Source organism: Lissotriton vulgaris, chromosome 4_1 (assembly GCF_964263255.1).
Source record: "Lissotriton vulgaris chromosome 4_1, aLisVul1.2, whole genome shotgun sequence".
NCBI classification, from domain to species: domain Eukaryota; kingdom Metazoa; phylum Chordata; class Amphibia; order Caudata; family Salamandridae; genus Lissotriton; species Lissotriton vulgaris.
In genome coordinates this window covers 1504266642-1504281902 of record NC_141691.1, presented here as the reverse complement: position 1 = coordinate 1504281902, position 15261 = coordinate 1504266642, and the positions used below count along the sequence as shown (strand labels likewise).

At 43.9% G+C, this 15261-nt stretch overlaps 1 protein-coding gene across 7 annotated transcripts in view; it reads left to right on the top strand.

The window, feature by feature from the left end:
* RB1CC1 (RB1 inducible coiled-coil 1) overlaps window positions 1–15261 on the top strand; it is a 544646-nt gene that overhangs the window by 128215 nt on the left and 401170 nt on the right. For all 7 annotated transcript variants that reach the window (XM_086965748.1, XM_086965743.1, XM_086965750.1 and 4 more), the window contains one exon: window positions 14106–14308. In XM_086965748.1, coding sequence (XP_086821874.1) covers window positions 14106–14308 — 203 coding nt within the window. The remainder of the gene's footprint in view (window positions 1–14105; window positions 14309–15261) is intronic.

The following is a 15261-nucleotide window of genomic DNA, read 5'->3' as shown; positions in this document are numbered from 1 at the left end:
CTAAATGCTGCTAGGCCAGAGGAGGGCGAAATCCCCGAAAGCTCCCCCTTGGAGGACAGGATTCTGGACGGCCATATGCCTGATAGTGCCATTTCTTTGTCCTACAAGAAGCTGATCAATGTTAGAGTTGACCTCCTCCAGCGCCTGCGAGAACAGTGGGTAGCCGACGGCCTGGAACTGGACGACGAGGACTGGCAGAGTGCTGTGTCTTCCCCTAAGGAGGTCGCCATTTCCTCGCGTCTGCGACTAGTGCAGTTCAAGATCCTCCACCGGGTGTATGTTACCGGCCCCCGGCTTGTGCACATGGGCTTCTCGCCTGATGGCCTTTGTCGTCGTGGCTGTGGAGCCCTTGCTACCTTCATGCATATCTTGTGGGAGTGCCCTGTCATTGCCCCCTACTGGGAGAGAGTACACCGAGTAATGAGGGAAGTGACTGGAGTTGAGTTGACAGCAGAGGCGCGGAGGTGCCTCCTCAACATTTGGGAGCCGAACGACTACAACACGGCGCAGACTCGTTGGGCTACACTAGGCAACATGATTGCTAAGCGAGATATAGCGCAGAAATGGGGTTCTAACACAGCCCCCCTGGTGGTGCAATGGAAGGCCAATATGGATTGGTGTATGCTGCGAGAGAAGACGGTGTACGCTGCCAGGGGGAGGCCTCAGACGTGGAACAAGGTGTGGGGGGCGTGGAATGCTTACAGGGGTGACCTGTGCTTACCACCGGAGCCTATTCCCCGCGAGGAACACCCGTCACCGTAACCGTTGACACCAGCTATTTTACACCTGCTGTAATTCTCCTGCCATCCTTCCCCCCCCCCCTTTTCTACATCCTACTTTCCGTTCTTTTCTAGATTCTTACCTGACCTCCGATGCCTCCAACTGACTCATACGCATTTCTTTTTCCTCCATTGCCTTTCTCATGCGCCCTTTGGCGCTTCTTTCTTGGTTTTTGTTATTATATAAAATAAAAAACAACCTGCAATGTCCTGATGTGATTCGTTTTGCACTATAGTTCTCCTGGTACCATGCTGCCTTGCCTCCGGGATGTTAGGCTGAATAGCTGTGTGCTTTGATACAATAAAGGTTTTAAAAATTTAAAAAAAAAAAAAAAAAGAATGCAAAATGTCAACAGGTTTGCATTTCAGAGTTTCCTAGGCGGCTTTCATTTGGAGACATGTTTTGTCTTGAATGGGGTCAGCCCTCCTGTATGCCTTTCCTCCAACACCACTCCTGCCCAGTGTTATCAACGATGTCAGGAACTGGGCCCAAGTTCTCCTTGTCGCTCTGGGTTTGGGGCCCAAAGAGTCTGGTATCCTGAGCTGTTGAGGATAAGCACAGGTCCTTCAATCAAGCTGCCTCTGTGGGAGTATATTCTGTTGGGGGAACAGGACAGGGTTTAGCACCCAAATCTGAAAACTCTTCGCCTTCATCTGTGGAAAATGAGCGGTGACAGTTGACAGCTTTCGACTTTCAGTTCGAAGTCTGTACCAACCCATCCTGCCGTGCTTCCTGAGCGGCGTCCCACCGCACATTCTCAGCACCCAAATTAAAGACTCCTCTATCGAAATACATGCGGATTGCTAGAAGCCCAATTTCGGCTTTGTTAGACCCTACCTCGTTGAGATATGAGCCGCAACGTCCCCACCGATGAATACGGCATGATGGCACCCGGGGAGCAGTGTGCGCCTGGTCCTGGAAGAAGTGTACCGCGCTGCCAACGACCTTCGTTTTTCCAGGAAACAGCGCCCCCACCATTCGGCCCACATCCCTAAATGTGGATTTGCCGACTTCTTCCCCCGGGAAGTTTTCCGAAGGTGAATTCTGCATCGACCCCAAAATGGCGGACTCACCCGATCGATCGCCGCACCTCCAGTCCAACGGTGCATCTGCTTCATGCTCAGAGAGGCTGCTCATTATGAGGAAATCCATCTGTCTTCCGCTGCTCAAGGTACCATTTGTTTGTTGTCTGTTTTAGTGTACTCGCCATTCATGGCGCTCAGCCCCGAGATGCTGCCCGACCCTAAAATGGCGGATTCACCAAATTTATCGCTGCTGTCCCGGGCCAGTGATGCATCTGTTTCCTTCCTTCTGCAGACTAGTGCCGGTACCTGCCTGACGCTCATATGGGGGCAGCAATTTCCCCATCCGTACCTCGTCTACACTCACCCCGCTACAATTATTTGACCCATGTGCAATATGGAGCACAAACTGACAGCTCCTTCAATAATGGCCCCTTGATCTGCTGCAATTTTTTTTTCTTTAGTGTTCTCCTTGCTCTGCCTTTGTTGAGGCAGCCGAGAGATTGGTATTCAAGATTGCGCATAACACTTGCTGTATCTACACCTGACCTACGGCAGTCTCTCATACAGCATTTCATTTTCATGCGCTGTAACAGAAGGGTCTAATGCAGCTAACCCTGCGTCCCACCATACCCCTGTGCCCTTAATGCCTTGTAGCTGCACCTGAATCGTAGTCATTGGATACAGCTGCGCACCGTCCATCCACACACAATGCTTGGACTTCGCCAGTGACCTCTCCCTTCCCTCTCCGACCATGGGGGCGTGATGGAGGACAATGCTGACAGTGCATGCCAGCAACACCTGCTGTGGAACTATGACGAGGACCCACGGTCTGAAACTAAAGCTACTTGTACTTACCGCGGAGCCCCAAATACCGTTGGCCGCTGCCCGGTGGAGCTGTCCTATGGAGCTACAGCGTAGTCTGGCCCTGGGTCACCCCATCGGCCGTCACCTATCCAGCTGGGCAGCGGACATTGTTCTTCACGGTTTCTTCACGGTTCTATATCTCTCACTCTTCGACTACTTTGACTGCTTTGTTCCCCCTGGGATTCTTTCCCCCTTCAGATCTACCGGACACTGTCTGCTTACCTCCCCTATTTTTACCTTTCCCCCACTATCTTCCATTCCCCTATGACGTATGTCTTGGATATGCTACACGCTAATTTCCTATATTAATATGTATGCTCACGTTTCTCTCCCAAGCATACACTGGTAACTGCAACTGTAACTGTAATCTGATGTAACTATGTAAAAATGTACTATGCAATATCCTACCTGGAACTATGACGAGGACCCACGGTCTGAAACTAAGGCTATTTGTACTTACCGCTGAGCCCGAATACCCTTGGGCGCTGCTCGATGAAGCTGTCCTATGCAGCTATAGCCGAGTCTCTCCCAAGCATACACTGCTAACTGTAACTGTAATCTGATGTAACTATGTAACAATGTTCTATGCAATGTCCTATCTCAGCGCTCTGATTCCTCCGGGTCTAGCCAGCGCTGTATAACACTTTTCAAATAACATTTATTTATTTATTTATTTTATTTTATCTTGGCAACCCGGTGTCCCTCCACTATAAAGGTATGTTCCTGCCATTGGAGTAAGTTGACATGGTGTACAGACAGGCAAGTTGATCCTCTTTCTGCACCCCTTTCCCAGATTATTTTGTTGAATCTGTCCTTAGCCCAAAAGGTCTGGGCACTTTGAAAGGCTATCTTTCTGCCCTCTCTGCATTTCTGTATTTACCAGATCGGCCATCCCTCTTCAAGTCCCCTATTGTACATAGGTTTTTGAACGGTTTACAACTCCTATTCCCACCTGCATCCTTTATTACGCCACACTGGGACCTTAATTTATTCCTTCTTTCGACTTCTTACACAGGTGTACTATCAGGCTCCTTACCATCAAAACGGCCTTCCTAGTAGATTTCTATCTACTTTAAGATAAGGAATCTGCAGCTAGAAGTCTCTATCAAATGAGCAAGTTACTTACCTTCAGTAACGCCTTGTCTGGTAAATACTCTATCTAGCTGCAGATTCCTCATCCTCTCCGCGAACAGATATCATACTAAGTGACTGTTCCCCTTTTAAGGGTCCTACTTTCAGTGTTTTAGTGTACTTTATGGCTTTACACTTCTGGCTAGGAAGGTCACAAAAAGATACTGATGTCTGCTTGCTAGGGTCGCGCCTATAGTGACACTGCGCACATGGAGCCAAACGACCGCCACCAGAACGCAGGGGTATTGTTCATGAAAACCTCTGTATCCAGTCTGATGCCTGGGGATATTCTAAGGTGAGGAATTTGAGGCTTGATAGAGGTTCTACCAGATAAGGCTTTACCAGAGGTAAGTAACTTGTTAATTAATGCAAAACCCCTACGTAAGCAGGCCCTTGATATACAGAGCCTCCTAAGATGAGGATAAGTGGGGACTGGTTTTCCTTACATAAACCTGGTTATAGGAGAACTCTCGATCTTATCTGATTCACCTGGGTTTTTCCATAATGCATTTGGATCCTCAAGGTTGATTGAGAGGAGGCATTGCTGTAATTCATCGCTTTTATCTAACATGCTCCTTCACCAAGCTGGACGACAAACATGGAATAGAGAGATTGTTTTATTTTTGCTTAGCTCACCCCTAAGTATTCATTTTCAGGGGAAGCTGCTTATCATCTGCCTGAATATTAGACTGAATATGCAGAGGCTTTATCCAATGTGCTAGCCCCCATTTGTATTACATTTTTAAATTTCAAATTTTTTTGCAGAATTTAACGTCTGTGCAGATGACACAGGTTTATGAAATAGCAACCTTTCAACTGAAGGTGGCTCTCAAAAGCCTCAACCTCTTTCAGCTTGTGGTAGATCCAACACATAAGGCTGGCCAAACCCTGGACTTCATTTTTTCGAACCTCATCAACCTAATGATCAGCACTTCTCTCGGTCTTCTTTGTATAGCTCACCTACTAGTACCCTTTGCCTTTTCATATAAATTGGATTCATCCTATGAAAGAGTTAACACCAAACCTTCACTGGCATGGGGTACAGTCACGTAAGAGAATTTCATATGCGTACTTCCCTCTGCTGAACCAACATTGAAGGGAAATATGGAACCTAATATTAAGGCTACCAGTGATTGGCTAACCCTGGCCATCGGCCATCCATTAAATTGCCCAGTTGAAAAATGGGTCCTCTAAGAGAAATACACCTACTTTCCCAGGGTTTACTGCATAGCTTAGTGTTGAGAAAAGCCACTGTAAACATTTAAAGAAACGTTTGGTGAAAACATTGTGATTCTCCAAAGCTACACAAGGAAAATCTAAATAATTATCAAAAGCTGATTTGGAAATCCCAAACTGAATGAATCTAAAATTGCCTTGGCAGCAAATACTTTAAGAAAAGTTTCAAAAATTTAGCAATCATATGTTGCTCCTACAGCTTGTCCGCTTCTGTTTCTACCTCAGCTGAACCATGCAATAATCTCTTCTACTTTTTCCACAATAAATATATTTTTTATAACTGTTTTTATTACCTCATAAACAATGAGCAGTACAGAATGGAGTTAATAATTTGACATTGTCACCCCCTTTGTTACACTTGGTTGGAGTTCAGTTATATATTGGTGTGCCTTCCCAGTAAACATCCTGGGCTAGTTACTACATTTGGTATGGTCTCACTGAAGCCCTGAAGGTCTGCCAATCCCCCTAAACCCTTTCCCATTTCTTCGGCCATCCCCTGCTTGCATAGACAGTGCGTTCTGCTTGCCAGCACCAATCTAGGTCGTTTTCCCATTCCCACAACAGTTGATAGAAGGTCCCTTCTAACCCGCAACCTCTATAGCAGAATGTGTTTTCACTACGTCCCATGCGGTGCCGCACTGATCTTGGTTAGGATACTCTATGTGGAATTTTTAGTTTTATTAACCGAAAACTTGCTCGTATTGCCACACACCTCGGGCCCTGAAGTGCCTCTGACCATTCTTCTTCTTCAAAAGGGCCAAAGTCCCTTTTCCATGTGCCTTTAAGTGTGTTCAGCATGTTGGGGGCATTATTGAATATTTTCCTATACAGCAAGGAGATGGTTTTCTCCTGCAGCTGTTCAGTCAGGATTCTGTTTTCCAGCAGGGAGGCCTCCACCAGAGTCTCTCCTTCTCTGATTTATTTTCGGATTGCGTGTCCAAACTGGAGATATCTTAGCCATTCTCCTTTATTCATATCATGTTCTGTAGGGTCGTGAACGTGATGTATGCCGGTCCTCTCCATAGTTCTCCCAGGGTTTCCAGTCCCAGCAATTCCCATTTGGTGAAGCCCCCCAGGTCGTCTACTCCTTTCATGCAGTGCCTTTCCCAAAGGGGTGTCATCCCTGTTAGCTTGCCCTCCCAGCCCAAATATCTCATTGCTGCATGCTGTGTTTTAGTCACAGTGTATGTATGTGCTGGTAGGCGTGTCCTTGTCGGCTTGGTATATAGCAGCACCTGTGGTCCTTTCCTGCCCATAGCTAGTCTATCAACCCTATATGCTGGCTACGACCTTTCCCCAAACATCCACCCATTAACTGCAACCAATTAGGCTGCCCAGGAGTTGCCCCGGAGGTCTTGAACGGCTAATCCTCCGTCATATATCCCTCTCTGGAGTTTGGAAAATGCTATCTGCGGTCCAACCCACACCATAAAAGCGCTCTGAGTTCCGAGTCTACTCTTTTGAAGTTTGCAATGTATACAACAGTCGGGGAAGCACCATCAACTTGAACAGCGCCTCCCGGCCCATTATAGTACAGGGTGGGTTTCGCCAGTGTTTGGTGCCCGTGTCATCATTCCATCATTGCACAATAATATTGAGTATACTAATGCTGAATTTGACAGGCAGTGTGGCCTGACCACACAGAAAGGAATACCCAGAGCCACTGTGCAGGACCTTATTTACCAGCATTTAATATGATCTCTCTAGAAGAATGTGTCCATGAAATATTCAATAGATCTGATTCTACGCTGAACCCTTGTCCTCCACAGATTCTAAAAACACCATTTCAGTGCTTAGTTTGTGTTGAACTGTTTTTCTATCTAGTTACTTGAGTCAGCAGTGGAATCAAGCCCAACTTTTACTATTATCAAAAGAAAAAGAACTCACACCCCACTGTGTTAAGTAATTTAAGTAATTTCATACCTATCTCTACCCCTGGCCGCCACTAAGACAGCTTTCACAGTTTGTGTTAACAAGCCACTAACTCCATAGTACTGCAATCAGGTTTTCGACCAAGAATCTGCACAGAATCTGCCCTTATTGAAGTGGCTAAATTAATCAGAATCCGTCTTTACTAGGACCATTCCGTAGTGGGTATCCTATTGGACTTCTCTGCATCCTTTGCCTCTGTACCTCATTCCATCTTTCTGGAACGGCTAGGAAATACAGGGATTCAAGGTCTAGCACAACAATGGCTCCAGTCGTTTCCTGCCTTTTCTATCGAACCCTGGTTGTCATTTCTACTGTGAAACCTCAGATATGGTGTCTGCCAGGGGTCTCCCTTGAGCTCCAGACTATTTAATATCTATATGCATCCCTCTTCCTAGATTGTAGTGGCCTGAGGTCTCAAGGAAATATGATATACGCACAGTACTCAATTAAAGATCTCCTTTGATGAGATGAAGGGAAGGATTCAAGAGGCTTTCAAAGGTTGTCTCGTAGGAGTTGAAGACTGAATGAAAATGAGTTGTTTAAAACTCAGCTTCGATTAAGCTTAGATACTGTTCTTTGGGGGCAAAACTTCCCCTTGGTTACACAGCTGGTGGCCGCCCTCAGCCTTACATTGATAATAATAAAAAAATAAAGAGATTTATAAAGCGCCTGGTGACGCCTTCACGGCATGTCCCCGCGCTGCGGAGAAAAAAAAGAAAACCAAAAAGAGAGAGGCAGACTACCACCCTGCGATCAACCAGTTAGCTAGTTTTTATACAGATAGGTCTTGAGAAGTTTTCTGAACTTAATTTCAGATCCTTCTAGCCTAAGGCTGATAGGGAGTTTATTCCAATTGCTGGCTGCCAGATGTCTGAAAGAGCGTCCACCCATTTTTGCTCTTCTGACACGAGGAATTATTAGTAGTCCTGCTCCTGCAGAGCGTAATTCTCTGGTGGGTTCATATGTCTGTATCAGGTCAGAAAGATAGGATGGGGCTTTATGCCAAACAATCCTATGGCATATTAGGAGTGCTTTGTATAGCACTCTCTTTCTGACCGGAAGCCAGTGTAGCGACGCCAAGGCAGGTTGGGAAGCTGCTCTTTTCGGGAGTCTCAGTACTAACCTGGCAGCGGTATTCTGGAGGACTTGCAATCGTTTAAGGTTTTTTTCGGTGGTACCTAAGAGTAGCACATTCCCGTAGTCCATACGGGATGTAACCAGGGCTTGAGTCAAGGTCCGCCGGGCCTCTAACGGTAGTAGATCCAGCGTGCGGTTGAGGGTTTTGAGTATTCCAAAACATTTTCCCACTACTCGATTTACATGGCCTTCATAGGACAAGTTGGGATCAACCCAGATTCCCAAATTCTTAGCCTCCTTGCTCGGCTTGGGCGTGGGGCCCAGGCATGCTGGCCACCAGTCTCCTGTCCAGCTAGAGTTGTTCCCTCCGATCACCACAACCTCAGTTTTTGAACCATTGAGTTTCAGACAATGTGAGCTCATCCATCCTGCTAAGGCCTGCATACAGGCCTTGAAGTTGGAGGCAGCTGTGTTAGGGGCTTGGGACAGGGAGATCAGCAGTTGGGTGTCGTCAGCGTATGAAACTAAATCTACACCAAACACTTGCACCACTTCTGCCAAGGGGGCCAAATAGAGATTGAACAGGCTAGGGCTTAAAGCTGAGCCCTGAGGCACTCCCTGTTCAAGTGCAATGGCAGAGGATTTAAACGAGCCCCTTTGGACCTGAAAGCTGCGGTCCGTAAGGAATGCTTTAAGCCATCTTAGTGCGGACTCCGTGAACCCGACTTTGTTCAGACACTGTAGCAGGATGGAATGAGCTACAGTGTCGAACGCTGCACTAAGGTCAAGCATTATCAGTGCCATGGTGTGTCCGGAGTCCGCCTTTTGACGCAGGGTCTCAGTTGCTTTCAACAGGGCCGTTTCAGTGGAGAAGCCCGGTCGGAACCCAGACTGAGAGGGGTGAAGAAGTTTGTTCTTCTCCAAGTGAGCCATAATTTGTATATTAGCCACTTTCTCTGCCACTTTAGCTAAATAGGGCAGCAGGGAAATGGGTCTCAAATTTGCTAGCACCTCCTGACTAATATTAGGTTTCTTTTTGATAGGCAGAACTATAGCTTTCTTCCATTCACCCGGAAGAGTGCCAGTGGTGAAGGAGACTTGGAGAACGTGCCTAATGTAAGGTTCCAGTACCGAGATGCTTTTACCCAGCACCCGGGGGGGTGCAGGGTCTCTAGGGGAGCCTGATTTGATACTACGACAGATGTTTAATAGTCTCTCTGTAGGGGGTACCAGAAAGGTTCTAAAGCAGTTCTCTACCTTGCTTACTCCTACAGTTTCCTCGAAGTCACGTCCACAGATTATGCCGCCCGAGAAGGTGGCATATATATCTTGAACCTTTCCAGCGAAAAAATTAGCTATTCTGTTGCATTCCTCTACTGAGTCTTTTTCAGGAGTGTTTTCGCTGGCTGCTACAGAGATTTCTTTGAAGACTTTATATAATTCACGTGAGGAGTTATCTGCCTCCTCAATGCGACTTTTATAGTGCACAGCCTTAGTTCTACGAAGTGAAATTTTATATTTTCTTGGAGCCTCCTTGTACGCGTTCTTGATTTGAGGGCAAAAATCAACCCGCCATTTGCGCTCTAATTTTTTGCATTCGGATTTGGCCATTTGTAATTCCGACGTAAACCAGGGGGCAGACTTTTTTTCTCGGGTTTTAGTCTTTGTAGGACACTTCTGGGCTGCCTCATTTAATGGGTCTAGAATACGCTTCTCCAGATTCCTGTTGGCACTTTCACAGTCATCACCTCCTGGTGGACCTCCAAGCTCTAATAGTTTACTAAAGGTGTCAGATGAGAAGTTCTTCCATTTACGTCTGGGATAGCAGTTTTTTTCTCCTCGGCGAGTATCTATATTAGGGCAATGAATAGTGAATGGTATTAGGAAGTGGTCGGACCAGGGAACAGGGACGGGCTGATACACGCTCACACCATTCCAGCTGCTGAAAACAGGGTCTAATAGATGACCATGTATATGAGTGGGGGCATTATTCTTTAGGGGTTCAAATTCATAAGGATCTTTCCCTTCTACCCCAAATTCAAAGAATCACATCTGCCTGTTTTGTTCTTTTCAGATCTCTCACCAAAGTGGTAAATTTCGTTATTGATCACACCAGAAAAACTATTGTTTCATCTTTGGTGATTAATTCTCAGCATCTCCCACCATAAATCCATCTCTCCTTAGCCAGAGAAAACTCCATTGGCTCCCAGTGAAAAACTGCATCCACTTCAAGGCTCTGGTCTTAACCCATAGAGCCTTTTATCATAAGGGCCTCTTTTAACTCGGAGGTAGGGTTACTGGATATCAGCCTAGCAGAGCACTTTGATCGGTCATTCTCTGTCTCCTGTAAGTCTCTATGGTCCAGAAGTGGTGGATGGTCCTATTTCCTCGTAGTGGCAAAGCTCTGGAATAGACTCCCCATTTCACTAAGTAAAATGTCAATCGGAATATAATTTAAACAGATGTTGAAAATCTTGCTTTTCCATGGATAAGCAAGTGTGCAGAATGGTATATTCTGTCAGTAGTACGAGGACTCCTCTTTGAGGAAGGTGTAGCACTTAATAAATAATATTTAATTCATTAATTAAGTCTGCTGGGTCTCGTGCTGTCTGCTTGGGATTTGGTCACTTCCTTCTGCAAGGTTCAGACCAGCTTCAGTGCCAGCTATGCCTGCATGTAAATATGTCCTCTCCAGGTCAATAAGAAGATGACTGTCGGCTCACTAGACTTGGGCTCAATCTGGAGGAACAATGGCAGATATGCTTGAATTCCATTCCTGGTCTGTCTTTCTTCCTGCATTTATGTGTAAGCCTCATTTGGTTCTTGACGACGGAGACGAGCCAAATCTAGCTAATGAAGTTCCTTTGGTGCAGTGGATGTACTTCCAGATCTAAGTAGAGGGCCTGGTATTTTTCAAATGTCCCAAAGCTCCTCCTTCCTGTTTGAGCCATTGTAGGATTTCCTAACAGAGAGCTTCAGCTTGTTGTCGATGACCCATTTTTTCCAAAATAATAAATATTTACATATAGTGGGCTTTTAGTCATCCCCTTGTTCTAGATTGAGTGACCTTTGTTGTCTGGCAGTAGGAGTCAGCTGAATTCAAGCTTATGTGCCTACCAGAACCGAAGTGTGTTCATGTTTTTTTTGTTAATTTTATTTCATTGGTCTGAGTCCAGACACAGAGGCAGTCTGAAGGAGTTTCAAGATGAAGAGCCATGTACATGTAATATTCTATGTCCAAACCTCTTGTAGGACGTTGGGATGTCTGTTTTAGGGACATGACCACTGGTGTCATGTCAACTGGTTAAATAGCAAGATTTGGTGGGTAATCAGCCTAATAGTGCCTTCTGAAACTGGCACAGTTTTTTTCATTTTCACCCATTGCATGATCAAAATCCAGTTAATTGGCATCCATGTGTGCATAATGTGCAATGAATGCTTTACAAAAATGAGAAGTAGGGGCTGAATATGTTGGAGCATAACTGTCCTATTTTCTGAAAGACACCCATGGATTTACAGTTGCATTAGTTTATTGGGATCAGAGTAATCTGTTTAGGTAAGAGTCTCAGAGAGGTGAAGTGGACGTAACTTAGAAAGCCACTGTTGCAACTAAATATCTTTTTCTCTGACCGTTATACCCACCGTTTCAAGGCATTACCAGCCTGTAGTAAGTACCAGATATCACATGGCTGTCCACCTATTTTAGGACTAAAGCGCATCCTTCCCTTACTCCTGAACCCATTGGTTATTGATATAGAATTTGGGGGGAGAGGTGTAGTAGCAGAAGATGCAAGTGAAGAGGAAACATTAGCACTATTAGTTTCCATGGGCCTAAAAATAGCAAATTATATTTATATAGTTTAAAGTTAACACCAGAGACTTGAATCACAATGTTGCAATTAAATGGGGATGAAAATCTGATCTTTGAAAGAAGATGAAGAGAAGATGGAGAGTTTCTTTTCATGAGGGATTATTGTGATTTCTTGTTTCTCATGGAAGGGGAAGTCCATGAACTAGACATGGGTGTTCCTGAGGAAGAGCAAGAAATAATTGTTGGCTCCCGCTAACGAATGTAATGGTCAGCGTTGAGTATTGGTATGTAGTGTCTGAGTTACTTTTGCTTCTGTTTTCTAGGATGGTATATGATGTAAGCTTCAAATTTAATAAGGAAAGCCGCAATGGCTGTAAAATGTCTATTATGGCCTCCTTACTAGTACGACCACAGATGCATTGTTTTCTTCTTTATGCAACGTCAATGCTAAGTTGGTATGCCTAGGAATATGCAGTCTTATCCATCGAAGGAAAGGAATTCAAATGCTTTTAATAAAATTAGGATCCTGCCTACATTTTATAGACTTGACTAATGAAACACACTTTTCAAATATGAGAGTTTTTGCCATGAAGGCACACCTCAAATGCAACAAATATATGGTAAGGTGAATTAAATAGCCCAATATTACCCAACGTTTGTTTAATGTAATTGCTTCTCTTCAAATGTAAAGTTTCACTTGATTTGCACTGCATCTTTTTAGTTGTTTTATGCTTCTAAATTATATCTGCCTTTCTTAATTTTACCCTAACAAGTCTGTCTATTTGTGCTTTGCCTCCTTTTGGTCTTACTTCTTAACATATGTTGGCAAACAAACCGGTTTGTTGTTAGCAGTGCTTGCTTTTGGCTTTGCCAGTTCTTGTTTTTAGTCTGTGTAGTTATACCACTGAAATTATTTTTTTTTTTCTATAGCTTCCATTTTTTAGATGCTCTTGTCAGTGCTCGCCCCATTCTCTGTTTTTCCGCCCTCTGACTGATTATAAACATAGTTTTCATCTAGGAATGGTAAACATTAGTAGAGTATGGCGAATACAGTTCTAAGATGGCCACCGTGTTTATAATTTGTCAGCAAACTGCACAGGGGAGCGCGTATAGAGAAAACAGTCTGAAAAATATATGTTAAAGAAATGAATGCAAATCTTTTACTGTACCATCTGTTTTCAGATGTTTTTGTGAATGCTTGCTACCCAGTGCTACAGGGCCACTAGTAGACTGTGAAATAGTCAGTGTTGTATTGCTTTGGATGCGAAATGGCACATGTATTTAGCCAATAGACACCAAAGTACTCCTATAGACTGATCAAAGAAGATGCATGAAGTTATTGGCAACGTGGCAAGCCAAAAGCTGAAGGTTCCAAGAGTAAGAAACCCGTATCTGATGAGGCAATTCCTGAACTCCTTAAAATGCAGTTCATATCTGTGGTGCATGCCTAGAATCGAGATATTTTCTCACTCATTGTCCTCAACTTGGGGCGTTATTTCACCAAAAGATCTTTATCACTATACTTATAGTAATGGGATAGGTTGCCCGCATTGATCTTAGTTAGCACGATCTAACTAGTGGATTTCAGTGATACCCTTAAAAGCTAAACTTCTCAACTTTGTATGCTTTATTTTCTGTGTAGTTATTTGCTAATGCTGGGAAAGAAGACCACCTCCCTACCATGAAAGAGGAACTAAGCAACTTAAAATTCAGTAAAACTGAAGTTAAACTTCATCATGTAAACACAAACATTTGTGACCATTTTTTGGGCAGTGAGCATGGTTAAAGTGATGATGTTCACGATCCTAGTCTGCAGCTTTTCTTTGAGTATAGGTACTCATCAGTGGTGTAAAAAAGATGGGATATGTAAACCATGCAGTTTCAAATGGAAGAAGCTTATTTAATGGAAAAAGTAAACAAAACATGCACTGTTTGTTTGTGGAAGGTTTTTAAAAAATGTTTCATTTTTTTTATATAACTTGCCTACCGATATCACTGGGAGTTTAATTTTATCCAAAAACTAGAGGTTTTTAAAAGTGTTGCAACATTTCCGCCCTCATAGTGCACATATTATAAGCATTGAAATGTACAGTCGGTATCGCTGCTGGAATTAATTACTAACTTTCTTGTCATGTATTTGTGTTTTGGCCAGCTTAATTTTTGATTTTGCAATCAGGTTTCTAGATATATTTGCCGTTGGCATGTAGCTTCTTTCTCATGTGGAAGGTAATTGATTTTCTTTCCCCTAGGAAATGTATGAAGTTGCCAAGAAGCTTTGCTCGTTTTGTGAAGGCCTGGTCCATGATGAGCATCTTCAACATCAGGGTTGGGCTGCTATCATGGCCAATTTAGAAGATTGTACGCACTCCTACCAAAAGCTCCTACTCAGGTTTGAAAACGCGTATTCGGGCTATCTACAATCTATAGATGACATCAAGCTGAAGCTTACTAAGTAAGTTACATTTGTAAAAAAGAAATAAAAAACAACTTTCAATGCTGTTTTTTTCTTAGAACAAACTGACTCCGATAACCAATATATAGTTGAACATATGCATAAAGTAATGCTAAATTAACCATCACGTTCTACGTTTTTAGCCATTGTTGTGTAATGCTAAAGAAAGTCACACCGAGCGATGCGAGTATATAATCATAAAACATTTGAAAATTAGACTGTTGTGATGATACAACATTACATAAATTGGTGGAAATAAGCTATTAAATTAAACCACCATTAAATAATAATCAGATTTATGTGTTTCTCTAAATGATTTAGATAATCCTAATTGCTCATGACAAGTCATGTTTCCTGGCTTCTATGGCACATGTGTTAACTATATTATAAAATGATAGTGTTGGCGTCATCTAAATGTTGCTCAGAAGGGTGCATTTTTTCACCTCAAATACACCCTTTTCAATTTTGGTATCAGTATATTAACTAAAGCAAAGCAAACACTTCAAACTTAGTAAGCTACAGTGCAAACAGGAGAGATACTGTCAGATAGCGATTGAGCTTTCAGTAGCTCACAGGCTACTCGTTGGAGGAGCCCGATTTAAAAACACGGTCTCTGAAGTCGCCTTCAAATCCTTATCTGTAGACAGATGATGGTCATTTTTAGGTCTAGCCCAGCGCAGCGAGCAAGCGCTGCATAGGAGATGACTTTTTGGAATTAGTCTGTACATTTTGGAAAACTCTTGCAGTTACTGCACTGTTTCCAATGAGCACTCTTGCATGTGCGGCATACACCTTGCGGGAGCGAGCAGCGGCGCCATCTGTTTCCAATTATCGCGCCCGCGCTTGCTTACATTTGCCTGTCTCGCTATCTCGTTAATTGGAAATAGATGGTCGTCGCGTTCACTTTTGCGGCCGCACTTTTCTTCTCACCCTCGCCCTCCCTTGTTTTTTAA